This window comes from Bos mutus, chromosome 19, assembly GCF_027580195.1.
Source record: "Bos mutus isolate GX-2022 chromosome 19, NWIPB_WYAK_1.1, whole genome shotgun sequence".
Taxonomy (NCBI): Eukaryota; Metazoa; Chordata; class Mammalia; order Artiodactyla; family Bovidae; genus Bos; species Bos mutus.
Genome location: NC_091635.1, coordinates 32,712,860 through 32,731,018, shown reverse-complemented (window position 1 = coordinate 32,731,018; position 18,159 = coordinate 32,712,860). Strand labels below are relative to the sequence as shown.

At 46.3% G+C, this 18,159-nt stretch overlaps 1 protein-coding gene across 1 annotated transcript in view; it reads right to left on the bottom strand.

Moving 5' to 3' along the window:
- ITGB3 (integrin subunit beta 3) overlaps positions 1-18,159 on the bottom strand; it is a 63,158-nt gene that overhangs the window by 22,068 nt on the left and 22,931 nt on the right. Inside the window, exons 3-10 of the mRNA XM_070390021.1 lie at positions 11,283-11,478; positions 9,623-9,875; positions 7,550-7,712; positions 6,757-6,918; positions 4,384-4,479; positions 3,883-3,972; positions 3,040-3,174; positions 1,049-1,478 (exon numbers count right to left, since the gene is read on the bottom strand). Coding sequence (XP_070246122.1) covers positions 1,049-1,478; positions 3,040-3,174; positions 3,883-3,972; positions 4,384-4,479; positions 6,757-6,918; positions 7,550-7,712; positions 9,623-9,875; positions 11,283-11,478 — 1,525 coding nt within the window. The remainder of the gene's footprint in view (positions 1-1,048; positions 1,479-3,039; positions 3,175-3,882; positions 3,973-4,383; positions 4,480-6,756; positions 6,919-7,549; positions 7,713-9,622; positions 9,876-11,282; positions 11,479-18,159) is intronic.

The following is an 18,159-nucleotide window of genomic DNA, read 5'->3' as shown; positions in this document are numbered from 1 at the left end:
GATTCAAACTCATAATCCCCAGCCTGCAGTCTGGGACTGTCTGTGGCAGCAACCCCCAAAAACATCTGTGCTGTGCAATATGGGGGCAACTAGCCACAGAGGCCTGAGGAACACAGAAACTAACTTTTTTAATTTCATTTGATTTAAACTTTGTACCTAAGCTTTAATTAAACTTGATTCATTTAAATTTAAATAGCCACCATTTTGGACTGTAGAGATGAAGAGTACAAAAAGTAATAATATACCAACAGTGATAATAAAATAGTACCAACACTTACTAAGAGCTTACTATTTTTCAGTCACTCTCCTAAGTGTACTGGCTCATTAAATGTGCTCCAATATCTTGCAAAGACACTACTTGTTTTCCACATGTTGTGTGATAAAAATATAAATTCATGTAAAATAATCATTACTAACTTCACTACATATTCTGACATTGTGTAGTTTCCAAACCTATGTATACTAAAATTTTAATTAGCATTAGTCAGTGGGTTGTTTTTTTTTTAAGTAAAAAAGGGTTGGAGGACTTCCCTGGTGGTCCAGTGGTTAAGACTCCACTCTTCCAATGTGGGGGAGGGGGTCAAGTTGCAACCCCTAGTCGAAGAACTAAACTAAGATACCTCATGGTGTGGCAAAAAAAAAAAAAAAAACTTTTTTAATTAAAAAAAGGGGTTGATTCATATCCTCAAAAAGATTGGAAACCAGTGACTTAAAATGTGAGCTGAAGGGCAAATGAGAGAAAAGAAAAAAACTATCTTCACTTTCAATTTTCCCCACTCTTTCCCACCCTCTTTTAAGAGAGAAGCCCCCTGAAAGCAGACACTTATTTCCTTCCTTGTGTCCCTCGAGAGAGGACAGAGGGAGCTGAGGGGAATTAAAGAGAACCTCGCTTCTGTTTTCTGCCCTTGGAGTGGAACACCATCGGCTCCCTCTGCCCCTGAGCCACCCTGTGCCCACCTCAAGCCCTAGCCTGCATCCATTTCCAGAGGCTGCAGATGCGTGAGTGTGTGTGGGTACCAGGATGGAAGGCATGTGCAATTTCACTCACCTGAGCACATCTCCCCCTTGTAGCGGACACAGGAGAAGTCATCACATTCACAGTACTTGCCCGTGATCTTGCCAAAGTCACTGCTGTGGCAGACGCACTGGCCACAGAGACACTCGCCCCGCTGGCTACAGATGGGCTGGCCCTCCCGGGGGCTGCACTCGTCCTGCTGCGAGGGGCGGTAGTCCTCTTCTGAGCACTCACACTGGGACCCCAGCCAGCCGGGCCCACAGCGGCATACCCCACACTCAAAGGTCCCATTGCCATTGTTGCAGCGGTGGCTAAAAGGCTCAGCCTCGGCCTGGCAGGCACAGTCACAGTCGAAAGTAACCTGCACGGTGAGGCTGTCTTTGAAGCCCACAGGCTTGATGGTGAAGGACTTCTCCTTCTTCTGGGGACAGCCACGCACTTTGGCCTCAATGCTGAAGCTTACCTGGATGGAAAGTAAGATCGTGTTCAGACACAGGGGACCCTGTTGACACTCCAGCCCTGGAGGGAAAGAAGCTGTTCCCTGCCCTGCCCAGGAATGCTCAAACTGGGTGTCCTGTCCCCCGCACGCCAAAGTTCCTCAGCTTTGCCACTACCAGGGTCTGCAAAGCCAAAGCAAGAGCCTGGGGACAATGTGCCAGGCACATTGTGCCAATGTGACCTGCTGGCTGGGCATAGACATGACTTATAATCACGAGATAGTTTTTTATAAAAAAAATAAATAAACCAGTTCAAGTAGAGCAGAACCTATGATCTTATAAACACTCTGCCTTGGCCAACTAAGCTAGCTGATTACATAATATCAAGGTACACAAAGCACTATTTTGTGGCATTGTATGGTAACCCTGGGGCTTCCCGGGTGGCTCAGTGGTAAAGAATCTGCCTGCCAATATAGGAGATGCAAGAGACATGGGTTCAGTCCCTGGGTGGAGAAGATCCCCTGGAGAAGGAAATGACAACCCACTTCAGTATTCTTGCCTGGAAAATCCCATGGACAGAGGAGTCTGGTGGGGCTACAGTCAGTCAATGGGGTCACAAAAGAATCAGACATGACAGCGACTAAACAACAACAATGGTAACTCTAACCCATACAGTGTCATGTAGCGACAACCGCAGGCTCAAGGCCTACTGTTCAATTTCTTTATAGTTTATTTTTATTTATTTATTTATTTTGGTCCCGCCTTGCAGCATGCAAGATCTTAATTCCCCAACCAGGGATCGAAACCGTGAGCCCTGCAGAGGAAGCACAGAGTGATAACCACTAGACCACCAGGGAGGTCCCTGTTCAATTTCCATATGACATTTCATCACTTGTGCAATCAAACATGTTTCAGGCCAACGTTTCTTACTAGGGTGTGTGCACCCGTGCCTAGAGTATAGACAGAAAGAGGGATGGGTATAGACATTAAATGATACAGACATGGACGACATAACTATAGATAAGCCCCTCTTTTCTTCCCACCCCTTTCACCATCCCTCTCCCCCAAGGCAGAAGCCGAGGAGAACAACTAGGGAAGGAAAGCCGCAGAGGAACTGAGGAGGCAGAATGAACGTTTGCATTCTGAAATTCCATGCTGGGTATTTTCACCTGTTCTGTTTGCTGCCAAATCTTCAGCAGCTAGGACAATGCCTGGCACGAAGTCAGGGCTCAATAAATATTTACAGATGACATTTCCAGTTACGTTGTGAAGCAAAGAAAGGCATTACTTTAGAGGAGGATGGAGACCGGTAAGGGGCTGAAGGCAAGAAATATTATCTGCAATCGGCTGTGCATAAACAGTCACCTAAATGCAAGTTTTTAAAAAATCCTGATGGGGAAGTTACTTAACGGAGAAAGTTTAGGTAACAGAAGTCTTGGAGGCAAAGGCTGGCAGCTCCGTTCCATCTGACTTGTAAGGACGTTCAGGAAGAAAGTACAGGGAAGGAAGGGGTGGGTGCCCACAGAGGTTCCGGAGCACAGGCCAAGGTGAGAGCTGCAGCGTCAGCCCCTGTCCAGCCCACCTCACCGTGTCTCCAATCTTGAGTCCAACGCAAGACTTCAGGCCTGGGATGACTTCGTTGTTGAGACATGTGGCGTTGAAGGATAAGGACAGCTCTTCGGGGAGGTCACGCACTTCCAGCTCTACTTTAGAGCGGATTTTCTGAGCAAGAAAGGGCAAAAGAAGGCAAGAAAACGGGCTGAGAGGACACAAGTAGGGGCCAATTACATCCCAAGCAAAAACCACCAGGTGGTCCTGGACTCACCTGTCCCACTAAATGCTGAGGTCCGCCTGCCAGCTGCCACAGCATCCCTAGGAGCCTGTATCCTACTAACCTTCCAGCCCAAGACCTGCTCTCGCTCTTTCTCCACTTGTGTCTAGGTGAGTCTGGGTAAAATCTAAACCAGCTGTGCCCTCCTGCAGACCTCACAGACTTGCAAGAAAGGAGTGCTGATACTGGTCGCCTTGGGTAGTACCACTTTCTACCTAATTTTTCATCAGCCTCACATTCACCATAATTCAGCTCCCTCTTTCCTCTGTTGTTGGAGCCCAGCTCTCCCTCAGTCTGTACCCACTCCCAGTTTCAGGGTCCTGCTCCTTAACATCATCCCCATTGTCTCTTTCCATTTCACCTTCTCTAAGCGGTTCCCCTGTTGTTCCTATGGCTCCCTCCATCCCCTCCTGAGCCATTTCTGTTGCAGAAGGCTGCATTCCTCCCAGTGCTGCCTATCACCTAGCCTCTGGAAGAATAAGAAGGCAGTCAAGGCTGCATAGTGGACTAGCTGCCAGGACTCCCAAATCTGAGGCCTCCTGGGTAACGCCAAGTGCAGTGGACGCTTAGCAGGTCCATTCCCAGTGTAAGGCGCTTACCCCATAAGCATCCACAATGAGCTGGAGAACATTGCTGGAATCAGTAGACAGAACCCCCACTGTGGTCCCTGGGATGAGCTCACTATAGTTCTAGAAAAGAAGACAAAGATGTCTACGGATGACTGATAAAGGTGGTGGTCTCCAAAAGCCCTCCCCAAATAGATGGAGGGTCTTGAAATGAAAATTGAGGGAGGAATGGGATATTTTACTTATCACTGCCAGGAATATATCTAGCAGTTTTTCAGCCCTGAGAAAAATTACAGAGAACCTCTCACACCCCTCTTCCCACTAAATTACTCCCCTCCACCACTGCAAACGTCAATACACCCATCCTGCTAGGTTCAAGGTTGGAGGAGAGAGGTTCACCAAAAGTAATCATTGGCTCCCAGGTCTTTGCTGATTGGGGACCATGGCCAAAGGCAGTCTGGGTTGGTTCCCTGAGATAGGTCCACCCATCACAGACCCCACTCCCACTCCAGGAAGCCCCGGAGGTATGGTCACCTGGTAGAGATTGACTACACTTTCAGTCACTGCAAAGATCAAATTGATGTTTTTCTGGGATAGCTTCTCAGTCATCAGCCCCAAGGAAGGATAATCCTGTAAAAAGGGACAATGTGGAGATTAGTTAAGTAAGAATCTGTTCACATACATCCCTGGATTCTAAACCTTAGGACTTGGTTGATTTTGGCCATGGCCCAGACAGTGGTGGGGCTTTAACTTTTTCACCCCATGACAATAAGAAGCAAACACAAACTCAGGCGTGAACTCGGGATAGATGAAGAGATACAGGCTTGCAGTATCAAAACTAAACACCTCTTTCTTCCTACTCAGATTTGAAGCATCCACACCAAGGAGCAGCTTCCTGGACCAGGTACTGCCAGGCCTCGTCATTTTGAAGCTTACTCCTATTTTGTGGCTCCTAACAAATGCCTTGGCTTGGTGCTCACAGTACTCTGCCATGTGATCTCAACCTTCCTTTCCAGTCATCATGCAGCCTCTCTTCCCCTTTCACTCACCACTGATCTGGAACCCTGTCTTTCTCCCACCTGAAGTGGACTTCTTTTTGTTAATCCTCCTTCCTTAGGATCCAGCTCAGGTCTCACCTTTTCCAGGAGGCCTTCCTTGACCACCCCAATTCACGATGAGCTTTCTTCTTTTGAATACCTAAAGCCTTTATCAAATGTTTCACCTAGTTAGCATTAATCATGCACCTTCTGTTATTGGTACCATATCTTCTTGACTAAACCAAAAACTCTTTAAGAGCAGGACATTATATAGTCATGTTAACATTCTCCAACCCCAGTAAGGGCATGCCTAGTGTGTATGTGTTCAGTCGCTTCAGTTGTGTCTAATTCTTTGCTACCCCATGGACTGTAGCCCACCAGGCTCCTCCATCCATGGAATTCTCCAGGCAAGAATACTGGAGTGGGTTGCCATACTCTCCTCCAAGGGATCTTCCCAATCCAGGGATCGAACCCACATCTCCTGCGTCTCCTGCATTGCAGGTGGGTTCTTTACTGCTGAGACACTGGGGAAACCCCAAGGCCCTGCATAGACTAGGTGTCAGTCATTATAGACTCACCCCTTGCTTGGTAGTGCTCAAGCTGCATATGGCTGATACCAAAATCTCAAGCCAAAAAGGCAGTGCTGACAACATATCTCTGGAATCCTAGACCTTTCAGGGAGCTCATGAGATTGTGAAACTCAGGTTCCTGCCTTCACACAGGTGTACATTTAAGCCACCTAGATGGAGTAGTTGCTATGTTGTCTTTAAGAAATGAAGAGTTCACATCTCCCCCTATATACTCAGAGTATCAGTATTCTGCAGGTCTGTACATTTCCTTTATGGTTTACTGCAATTTCTCCTGTTTCCATGTAAACTCCTTTCCTTTGTTTTACCTTCTGTGGACATAGAAAACAACTTCTAAGAAGTCTCTTCATACAGAGTAGTGGTTACCAGAGGGGAAGGGGTGGAGGAGGATGAAATGCGTAGAGGATCAATTGTATGGTGACAGATGGAAACTAAATTTGGGGTGGTGAGCATGGTGTAGTGTATGCAGTAGAAAGATACTGATGTACACCGTGAAACATATAATGTTATAAACCAACGTTACCTCAAAAAAAAATAATTAAAAAAAAAAGTCTTTTGGGGACTTCCCTGGTGGTTCAGTGGCTAAGACTCCAGGCTCTCCATGTAGGGGCCCCGAGTTCAATCCCCGCTCAGGGAACTAAGATCCCACATGCTGCAACTAAGAGTTCATATGCCGCAATGAAAATCGAAGATCTAAGTGCTGCAACTAAGACCCAATGCAGCCAAATAAATAAAATATCCTTAAGGGTTTTCCATATTAAAAAATAATAATACAATTTTTTTAGTTTTTAACTTTAAAAAGTCTTCTCATGTATCAGCTAAACTATCCTTTAGCCCTTGTATTCCAGCTAAATGACTCTGAGCCCTTTATCCTTTCCTCACAGGACCGGCTCGCCATGGTTGGCCAGTCTTGGTCTCTTCTTCCTCTGTCTTCTTCCAATAACCACAGAGAGCATGATGCTCCAAGAAGGGGCTAATTTGTACACAATGACAGGATGGCCCTGCTTTCCAGCTGAACATGTAAGAGTCCTCTGGGGCATTCTGGATGCCATGATGCTGCAGCTGGTGCTGGAGGCAGTGAGGGGAGCAGTAACACTGACCCCAGCCAGGACCATCTCTAATGGTTGTGCGGGTTGTACCCTGGATGAAGACAGGCTGCAAAGAGCCCTGTATCCTGCCCAGAGGAAGGCCTGTCATTTTCATATTCACACAAAGACTCTGCCTGAGTTAGGGCAGTCCTGGCCATAGTGAATAGGAACCGTAAGTGGAAAAAAGAATCTCACCATGGTGGTGGAGGCAGAATAATGGTTGTCACTGCCCACATGACACTGCCCATCATTGGGCTGGACGATGCCTGCCAGCCTTCCATCCAGCGCTATATGGGTCTTGGCATCAGTGGTAAACACCAGCAAGTGGGAGGCATCATTCCTCCAGCCAATCTTCTCCTGTTTAAAAAAAAAAAAAAAAAAAGGTGAACGACAGCAACTTTAGCTACGTCACTGGTACAAAACAAAGACCCAAGGAGTTCCCAATCTGAAGGGCTAGACATGGGCTGGAGGATGGCCTCAGTCCCAGTCCTCGGAATACAAGCTGGAGCTTTCCAACTCAGCAGTTTCTGTTCTCTTAGAAAAACAGTCTCAGAGCTCACTAGTTTAAGCAGCTGAAAGACACCTACTTCATCTCCAAATAGAACTTCTTCGATGAGAATCACATGGCCCATCCAGAAACCCACCTGCATCTGCAGAGCTGGGCTGGGCTAGAAGAAATCTTGCCTGAACATCTGCCCACTTTGCTGAGGTTAAGTGAACCCAGCCTGGACTTGGATATACTTCCAGAGAAGGTGGGGAGATGCTCTCCCCAGTAAGCATCTGGGTCCCATAAGAAAAATATCAGCTCTGGCCAGGGAGCAAATACAAGCGGAGGTTGTTTATCAGCAGCAACATGTTGCTCATACTGTACAAAGCTCTGCTTAGTTCCTATCTTGTATTTCACCCAGAAATCCCCACCGTTGAACTACTTCCTCCCCATTTTGATCTGCATCAACCACACCTGGCACTCCACACCCTCCAAACTCACATCACAGACGGTAGCCTGAATGATGGCATCAAAACCACCCTCTGGGGCATCTCGGTTCCGTGACACACTCTGCTTCTTCACCTCCTCATTGAAGCGGGTCACCTGGTCAGTTAGTGTCAGCACATGTTTGTAGCCAAACATGGGCAAACAGGTAGCCTTCATACTAGGGAGGGAAGGAGATGATTTAAACATACATCTGACAGAAAAGATTGCAGAGAGGGGGACTTCCCTGGCAGTCCAGTGCTTCCAATACAGGGAATGCAGGTTCGATCCCTGGTCAGGGAACTAAGGGATCCCACATGCCATGTGGTGTAGCCAGGGATAGGGGTGAAGAAAAGACTGCCTGGGGAGTTGGAGGGAAAAGAAGGAGAGAGATGTGGAAAGTGGTATATCCAGTCCAGTTCTATGAAGCTAGAATTATCCAGAGAGTTTAGACACTAAACCCTTCAAATTACCTAGGCATCACATTGAATTAACCTCCAGCTAGCTCAAAGGATAAGAGAGTGAACTGTGGAACCAGACTGTCTTGATTCAAATCCCAGTTCCTTGACTTACTAGTCATGGAACCCTAGGCAAGCTTCTCTATACCTAACCTATAAAAAAAATGGGGACATGAGAGCTAGTAAGAGTTGATGTGAAGCCTTGTTGTTCAGTTGCTCAGTTGTGTCCAGCTCTTTGCAACCCCATGGACTGCAGCACACCAGGCTTCCCTGTCTACCACCAACTCCCAGAGCTTGCTCAAACTCATACCCATTGAGTCAGTGATGCCATCCAACCATCAAATCCCCTGCTGTCCCCTTCTCCTGCCTTCAATCTTTCCCAGCATCATGGTCTTTTCCAATAAGTCAGCTCTTCGCATCAGGTACCAAAGTATTGGAGCTTCAGCATCAGTCCTTCCAATGAATATTCAGGACTGATTTCCTTTAGGATTGACAGGTTTGATCTCCTTGCAGTCCAAAGGACTCAAAAGTCTTCTCCAACACCACAGTTTGAAAGCATCAATTCTTAAGCACTCAGCCTTCTTTATGGACCAACTCTCACATCCATACATGAGTACTGGAAAATCATAGCTTTGATTATACAGATTTTTTTGACTATACGGACCTTTGATGGCAAAGTAATGTCTCTGCTTTTTTATACACTGTCTAGGTTTGTCATAGCTTTTCTTCCAAGGAGCAAGCATCTTTTACTTGTAAGGTTTAAGTGAGTTAACATGGGGAAGGTTCTCAGATCAGAGTGAGGCTTTGGTTGCTATTGCTAACATCTTATACTCAACACTTCTCTAAAGTAACATTAACATAACAATAAGCAAAAGTTTATCAATAACTTTATGTCTCTGAGCTATCAATAAATTGATAGATCTGTGTCAAACAGGACACAGTTTTTTTTTTTCCTGGGATCCTTACTGGGTAAACTTACAACCCACATAACTCTCAAATCTAAAAAGTAAAGCCGTACCCTGACAGACTTGATAACCATTATTTTAAATTATAGTCCATGAACTTGCATAGTCTCACCACCAATTAAATAAATAAACCATTTAGTTGTAAGCCAAAGTCTCAAAGTAGGGACACATCTATTTATGCTAGATGGTTCAATAAATATCACTTCCACTCTTTTATATTCCTCTAGGACTTAATTCCTTGCATTTTAACTCTGTAGGGCCCATCTTCTAGATAAGGAGGACAATAACAATGGAATCGATCATTCTGAAATCATAATTCCTCTATTTACTTATCCATAAAGTTCTCTCTCTACATTTGGTCTCATTTCTCTTTTATTCTCTCTGGTCTACTATTTATTTGTGACCTAGACCAGGAAGCTAATGAATTTCCTTTCTAGGTCTCCAAATAGCTTTGTTTATTATTAACAATTTTGGTTTATTATTATCTATTAACACAGTAAGTGGGTTGGCCCGCTTGCCAGACAGGGAGACCTTGGTAAAGAGGAGAAACAATTTGGCCAGAAGGCAGCCAACAAAGCCAACCTGGAGGTAGAAATAAGAAGCAGGACTTGGGCATATCTGGGGCAATGGGAAGAGATGCTATCCTGGCTTCTACAGGAGAGACTTACTCATAGCAAGGGTTTCTGATAGCCTCTGGTGGAGAAATATACATGTATGGTGACACGGGCTTGTCCACAAAGGCCCCGAAGCCAATCCGCAGGTTACTGGTGAGCTTACGCATCTGGGAGGCCAGCTTGGTACCCAGGTTCTGGATGTTCCGCAGATCATCCTTCATGGAGTAAGACAAGTCCATTAAGTAGTAGATGTCCACAGGGTAATCTTCCACCTGCCGAACTTGGACGGAGAAAATCTTCGAATCATCTGTAAGGCAGAAGGACATTAAGTCTTCTCCTCTTCTTCCTCTAAGACTTAAGCAGATTTGGACATATTTTCTGGGCTGTGCTGTGCTTAGCCACTCAGTGGTGTCCGACTCTTTGCCACCCCGTGGACTGTAGCCTGCCAGGATCCTCTGCCCATGGGATTCTCCAGGCAAGAATACTGGAGTGGGTTGCCGTGTCCTCCTCCAGGGGATCTTCCCAACCCAGAAATCAAACCCAGGTCTCCCACAGGCAGATTCTTTACCATCTAAGCCACCAGGGAAGCCCATGAATACTGGAGTGGGTAGCCTATCCCTTCTCCAGGGGATCTTCCTGACCCAGGAATGGAACCGGAGTCTCCTGCATTGCAGGTGGATTCCTTACTAGCTGAGCTATCAGGGAAGCCTTTGGACATATTTAGGATGAAGCAAATTTTTTTTTTTTTTTTTTGCTGTGCCATGTGGCTTATGGGATCTTAGTTCCCTGACCAGGGACTAAACCCAGGCCACCACAATAGAAGTAACAAGTCCTAACCACTGGACCACCAGGGAATTCCCTGAAGTAACTTCTCGAGCAAACCAAACTTGAAAGCCCTGGTTCCTCTTCCTCTCCCCTTGCGATCCTATTACTCTTTCAATCTTTTAACTCTCCTATTTTTAACCTCTTCTTTTCCATCCTAAAAGTCTTCACTGTCTCTAAATCCCCATCTGTCTAATCCCTGGGTGCCAAGGGTTTACCACCCAGGATCACAGAAGTGTTGGCAGTTACTACACTCCAGACTCTGTAAAGGGAGGAACTATGTTCCACTCTTCTCTGAATCGCACAGTACCGAACACATGCCTTGCACATGAAACGCTCTTTCTTAAATTCTTGATTTAATTGGAAAGTCAATATCAGTGCTTCGAACAGCCTGTCTCTTAGCCTAATCCTTACCCCTCTGAAGGTCTCCTGCCCCTATTTTCTCTGCCCCTATCCATGGCCTTGCCTCAATCTCACATGGAAAGGGGGCTTATAAACTGCTTCCTCATCTTATATATCATTTGAGCCCCAAGAGAAAGCTATGTACTGGATAAAACAGACATTGAGGAAAACAAGAAACAGGCATTTTTATGGCAATCCACTCCAGTACTCTTGCCTGGAAAATCCCATGGACACAGGAGCCTGGTGGGCTACGTGGGGTCACAAAGAGTGGGACACAACCTAGCAACTAAACATCACAATGTTAGCAGGGTTAACTAACTTTCCCAAGGTCAAATAGCTAATCTATGGAAGAGTCAAGATTCAAACTCCAATCTTCGGACTCCAGGTCCCCAAGCCTTCCATTTTCTTCCATTCTCCTGCTCACACCTCCCCCGACATCCTTCTCTTCCCACCACAATTTCCTCATGAGCCACGTCCACAGGCTCCCTACCTGGCCGTAGGCGGAGGGCAATCCTCTGGGGACTGACTTGGGTAATCTGGGAGCTGTCTCCAGTGCCCTTGTCACTGAGGGGCCTGGCCTCCAGGATTCTGGCCTCGCTGATAGGGAACTCGATGGACTCTGGGTGGCAGTTATCCTTCAGCAGGTTCTCCTTCAGGTTACAGCGGGGCGAGCCTGGAGGCAGCGCCTGTAAGACAGAGGTCCAGGGGCAGGTCAGTGATCAGACCAATGGTGGCTGTCTGCTTCCTGCAGCCTCTGCCGCCTCCCGACCGCCTAGAGCTTACCCAGCACTTTGGAGCTAAACCAACATCAATGAACGTGTGTGGTCCTTCCTAAGACAGTACCTAGGCCTGTTGTACAGAATGGGGAAATTGAGGCATCAGAAAGGTTAGGTGAGTGTCTGTTCTTGGATTGGCAGATAAGAAGACGGGCAGTACAATAAGATGCCTACTGGGCAGTTTTTCAAACTGTAAAATGTAACCTACCTGTGGGTTGGAAAAATCAACATAGTAGGTTTCAACCACCCATTAATTAAGTAAAATACAACATAATAGAATGGCTTCCCAGGTGGCTCAGTGGTAAAGAATCTGCCTGCAATACAGGAGTTTGATCACTGGGTCAGGAAGATCCCCTGGAGAATGAAACAGTGACCCACTCCAGCATTCTTGCTGGGGAATCCCATGGATAGAGGAGCCTGGTGGGCTACAGTCCACTGTGTCCCAAAAGAGTCAGAAACAACTCAGCAACTAAACAATAACAACATAACAGAATAGAAAGTATCAAAGTATATAAGTAGCAAAAGTAAATATTATTTTGTGAAAGGTTTATATATTGGGAAGTGGGGTATAAATTGTATAATAAATATGGTATACATATACTGTGGAATATTACTCAGACATAAAAAGAAACAAAATTGGGTCATTTGTAGGGATATGGATGGACCTAGAGCCTGTCACACAGAGTGAAGTAAGAGAAAAACAAATATCATATATCAATGCATATATGTAGAATCTAGAAAGATGGTCCAGATGAACCAATTTCCAGGGCAGGAATAGAGATGCAAACATAGAGAACAGACACGCTGACACAGTTGGGGAGCAGAGGGTGGGACAAATTGGGAGAGTAGGATTGACATATACACTACCATGTGTAAAACAGACAGCTAGTAGGAACCCATAAAGCACAGGAAGCTCAACTCAGCACTCTGCAGTGAGGGGTGGGTGGGAGGGTAGGCCAAGAGAGAAGGGATATATGTATATATATAACTGATTCACTTCGTTGTGCAGCAAAAACTAGCACAACATTGTAAAGCAATTATACTCCAATAAAAAAGAAAGGAAGGAAGACGATGTACTTTCTGTGAGTCAGGGTCCAAACAGTTTGGAAGCCGCTGTGTTAAGACACTGCTGGGGTGTGAGACCCACGAGAGCAGGGATTATGTGTATCTCCTTTCCCCTCTATTTCCAGCATCCAATCTGAGGCTGGCCACCCAGGTGATAGGGGAGGATACAGGGACAGAACAGAGCGTAGGAGCTAAGAGCACAGATGGGCTGAGACCACAGCTCAGCATTGCCTCTTACTAGCTAGTTACCAGGGCAAGTAACCTAAACTCTCCAGGCCTTGCTTCGTCGTATTCACAAGGGTGTTCTACAGGACAATATAAGGCAGTACCTGTAAAACACAGGGTACGGCGCCTGCCATAGGGTAAGTGCGCGATAAGTGTTAGCTATTATTGTAAGACGTTCTATAAACAGTTCCTGGATAAGTTAACTATGAATAAACTTCACAAGGGAGAAGGCAATGGCACCCCACTCCAGTACTCGTGCCTGGAAAATCCCATGGACGGAAAAGCCTGGTAGGCCGCAGTCCATGGGGTCTCGACGAGTCGGACACAACTGAGCGACTTCACTTTCACTTTTCACTTTCATGCATTGGAGAAGGGAATGGCAACCCACTCCAGTGTTCTTGCCTGGAGAATCCCAGGGACGGGGGAGCCTGCTGGGCTGCCGTCTATGGGGTCGCACAGAGTCGGACACGACTGAAGCGACTTAGCAGCAGCAGCAGCACACTTCACAAGCTTGGGAAAATCCCATGATGTCAGGCCACTAACCAGAGCCTGTTCTATCACTTTCAGCTTCCTCCCTCATGCTGGCCAAAGGGCAGGCTGAGCACCCTTCCAAACACCCTGGAATGTGCCCCACCACCCTCTGGAGCTTTTGTGTATGTTTCCACCCAAGCACTGAACAGGGGGACACGCTGTGTCAGAACAGACACTAGAAATCAGTAAATGGGTTTGATCCTAGGTCTGCCACTAACCAGCCATGTGACCTCAGATAAGTCATTTCACTCCACTGAGCCTCAGTTTCCTCTCCCATTCACCCTTGTCAGAGGGCTTAGATGACATGATGCTTTCAGTCTCTTCCTCCTCTGACATTCAGCAAACCTAGCCAGCACTGTGTGGACACAAGCCCACGAGGGCTTCTTGCCAGCCTTGTGGGGGGACTGCCTGGAAAGCTAGAAGACCTCTCCTGAGACCTATTTCACAACATCTAGGCCTTCAGTCCAACAATCCCCCACACCCCCAGCCACCCCGTCTCACAGCCACTTTCAGAAGGCAGCTGAATAACCCTACCGACATTCCAGAACAACTCGTGTTAACATTTACGGAGTACATACTGCATGTCATTAACCTCTTAAAATGAGTGAAACCTGATTTCTTTCACACGGAACCAAGACACCACCAAGCTCACCCTCAGCCTCCACCTCTAGGGCTGAGGCCCTTGTCCCGAGGCTGTCCGGGGCTGGGTGCACACTCATGAGTGGAGGGACGTCCTCTGAGCCAGACCGTGGTCTCTGCAGAAGAAACAGTGGCCTTGCTTTTCAACGGTCTTCACTGTGCATTTGAAAGTGACAACCACACAACACAAACTCTTTGACCTGTAACTTTCCTAGTGGCACAGACAGTAAAGAATCTGCCAGCAATGCGGGAGACCTGGGTTTAATCCCTGGGACAGGAAGATCCCCTGGAGAAGGAAATGGCGACCCACTCCAGGATTCTTGCCTGGAGAATCCCATGGACAGCCAGGCTACAGTCCATGGGGTCGCAAAGAGTCGGACATGATTAAATGACTAGCACACACATACACACTGCGTGTCAGGCACTGGAAGAAGCGCTGAACGTGGAATATTGCAGTCCTTCTGATTACAGTTCTAAATGCTGGAACTATTGCTTTTTTACAAATTACAAACCTGAGGCTTGGAGGTTTTACAACTGAGGAACCCAATCTTAACAAGTAAGAAATCAAAGGTTTGGAGAAAATAGGTAATTTTCCCAGAGTTGCAGAGCTCAGAAGGGGCAGAGGTGAGATGCTGATTAGATGGCCTGAGTGTGATTAACCTGATAAAATGGTAAGTTGTATTACATCCCATGCAGAGTGGGAATCAAGGCAGAGAATCAGGACTGTGGAAGAGAGTGTTCTGGGAAGAGCCACACTTGAGAATGCTGCGATTAGGGAACAGAATGCTAGATGGGGATACGGGAGGTATGGGATGGATAGGTAACATCCTGTCTTCCCGGCCCTTCAGGGGACTGGAAGCCATGTTTCCAGGAGAGAGACTGAACCACAAGGAGCCATCCATATTCAGAAAATCCTGAATCTGTAGCCTAAAACCTCTCCTGATGCTTGAAGTCCTTCCCCCTCTCCTGCCTGAGGAGGCCTTACAAATAGCTGTGAAAAGAAGAGAAGTGAAAAGCAAAGGTGAAAAGGAAAGATATACCCATGTGAATGAAGAGTTCCAAAGAATAGCAAGGAGAGATAAGAAAGCCTTCCGCAGCGATCAATGCAAAGAAATAGAGGAAAACAACAGAATGGGAAAGACTAGAGATCTCTTCCAGATAATTAGAGATACCAAGGGAACACTTCATGCCAACATGAGCTCAATAAAGGGCAGAAATGGTAGGGACCTAACAGAAGCAGAAGATATTAAGAAGATGTGGCAAGAATACACAGAATAACTGTACAAAAAAGATCTTCACAACACAGATATTCACGATGGTGTGATCACTCACCTAGAGCCAGACATCCTGGAATGTGAAGTCAAGTGGGCCTTAGGAAGCATCACTACAAACAAAGCTAGTGGAGGTGATGGAATTCCAGTGGAGCTATTTCAAATCTTGAAAGATGATGCTGTGAAAGTGCTGCACTCAATATGCCAGCAAATTTGGAAAACTCAGCAGTGTCCAAGGGACAGGAAAAGGTCAGTTTTCATTCCAATCCCAAAGAAAGGCAATGCCAAAGAATGCTCCAACTACTGCACAATTGCACTCATCTCACATGATAGTAAAATAATGCTCAAAATTCTCCAAGCCAGGCTTCAGTAACACGTGAACCTTGAACTTCCAGATGTTCAAGCTGGTTTTAGAAAAGGCAGAGGAACCAGAGATCAAATTGCCAACATCTGCTGGATCATCAAAAAAGCAAGAGAGTTCCAGAAAAACATCTATTTCTGCTTTATTGATTATGCCAAAGCCTTTGACTGCGTGGATCACAACAAACTGGAAAATTCTGAAAGAGATGGGAATACCAGACCCCCTGACCTGCCTCTTGAGAAATCTATATGCAGGTCAGGAAGCAACAGTCAGAACTGGACATGGAACAACAGACTGGTTCCAAATAGGAAAAGGAGTACGTCAAGGCTGTATATTGTCACCCTGCTTATTTAACTTATATGCAGAGTCATCATGAGAAATGCTGGGTTGGAGGAAGTACAAGCTGGAATCAAGATTTCAGGGAGAAATATCAATAACCTCAGATATGCAGATGACACCACCCTTATGGCAGAAAGTGAAGAAGAATTAAAATGCCTCTTGATGAAAGTGAAAGAGGAGAGTGAAAAAGTTGGCTTAAAGCTCAACATTCAGAAAACTAAGATCATGGCATCTGGTCCCATCACTTCATGGCAAATAGATGGGGAAACAGTGGAAACAGTGGCTGACTTTATTTTGGGGGGGCTCCAAAATCACTGCAGATGGTGACTATAGCCATGAGATTAAAAGATGCTTAGTCCTTGGAAGGAAAGTTATGACCAACCTAGACAACATATTAAAAAACAGAGACATTACTTTGTCCACAAAGGTCCATCTGGTCAAGGCTTTGGTTTTTCCATGTGTGGATGTGAGAATTGGACTATAAAGAAAGCTGAGCGCTGAAGAATTGATGCTTCTGAACTGTGATGTTGGAGAAGACTCTTGATAGTCCCTTGGACTGCAAGGAGATCCAACCAGTCCATCCTAAAGGAAATCAGTCCTGGGTGTTCATTGGAAGGACTGATGTTGAAGCTGAAACTCCAAGACTTTGGCCACCTGATGCGGAGAGCTGACTCATTTGAAAAGACCCTGATGCTGGGAGGGATTGGGGGCAGGAGGAGAAGGGGACGACAGAGGATGAGATGGTCGGATCACATCATCAACTCAATGGACATGAGTTTGGGTAAACTCTGGGAGTTGGTGATGGACAGGGAGGCCTGGTGTGCTGCAGTTCATGGGGTCACAAAGAGTCAGACATGACTGAGCAACTGAACTGAACTGAACTCTCCCGCCCAGCCTTCCTCTAATAGGCAGAAGGGCTTCCCCGCATGGATGGGACCATGAACAACACCAACAGTCCTATAGACTGAATTTCTGCATCCCCCCAGAATTCATACACTAAACTCTTACCACCAACATGATGGTATTAGGAGGTGGGGGCTTGGGAGATGATAGATCATGAGGGCGAGCCCTCATGAAAGGTATTGTGCCCTTATAAAAGAGGCCCCAGAGTGCTCCCTGGAGGACTTCCCAGGCAGTCCAGTGGTTAAGACTCCACCTTCCAAAGCAGGGGGATGCAGGTTTGATCCCTGTTCAGGAAACTAAGATCTCACATGCTGAGAGGTAAGGCCAAAAATTGAAGGAAAAAAAAAAAGAGTTCCCTGTCCCCTTTTGCCATTTGAGGACATAGTGAGGAGATGCTGAATTTGCTGATACCTCAATCTTAGACTTTCTAGCCTCCAAAATAGTCAGAAATAAATGTTCATTGTTAAGCCACTGTGGCTATGGCATTTTTGTTACAGCAGCCTGAACAGACTAAGACAAAGGGCACATGCACCAACCTAGCCCAGGCAAAACACGGAAAGAGCTTCCTTCTTACTCAGTTTCACAGGTAAGAGCAACGGCATCAGCAATGGGAAACAGCGCACGAGACTTAACCTTCCTGGTTAAGATCCTAACAGGACATCACAGCTCCTCCAAGTCTCAGAGAGATGAAAGTCCTGCCCTACTCCCCTAGCTCAGCCGGGGACAGAATGGCAGAGAGGAGAACTCATGAGCATTTAGTGTTTTTGTGTTCTAATTCTTCCTGCTCCTGCCTGTCTCTCCCAACCCTTCTCTCTCAGGAAGCAGTCTCTTTCTTGCTCACAAAACTCCCTACTGTACCTCTGATTCCAGCTGCCCACAAAGCCCCAGGCAGAAAACCTTCCAAAAAAGGCAATGACTGGATGGACCAAGATGCCCTGTTGCTGATCCTTTCCAGGAGTAAGACAGATGCTGAAAGAGAGAGGGGGAAGGGAGAGCCCAGGAAACGACGAGAAGAGCAAGGCTATCGGGTATCTTCAAGCTGCATGGTAAAGGGAGAGAATGTTTTGGAGGGGCTTTCCTGACCCCCATTTTCTAACAAGGCAGTGTTTAGTAGAGGAAAGTTTGAAGTACTAAGCCTTGCTGACAGTGCTTTTGGTTTGTTATGAATTTCCTTAGAAATCTAAACACTAAGAAACAAAAACTGTCTCCTCCCCTCCCTCCGTGGTCGCTGACAGCAGAGGTCAGGAACCTAACAGG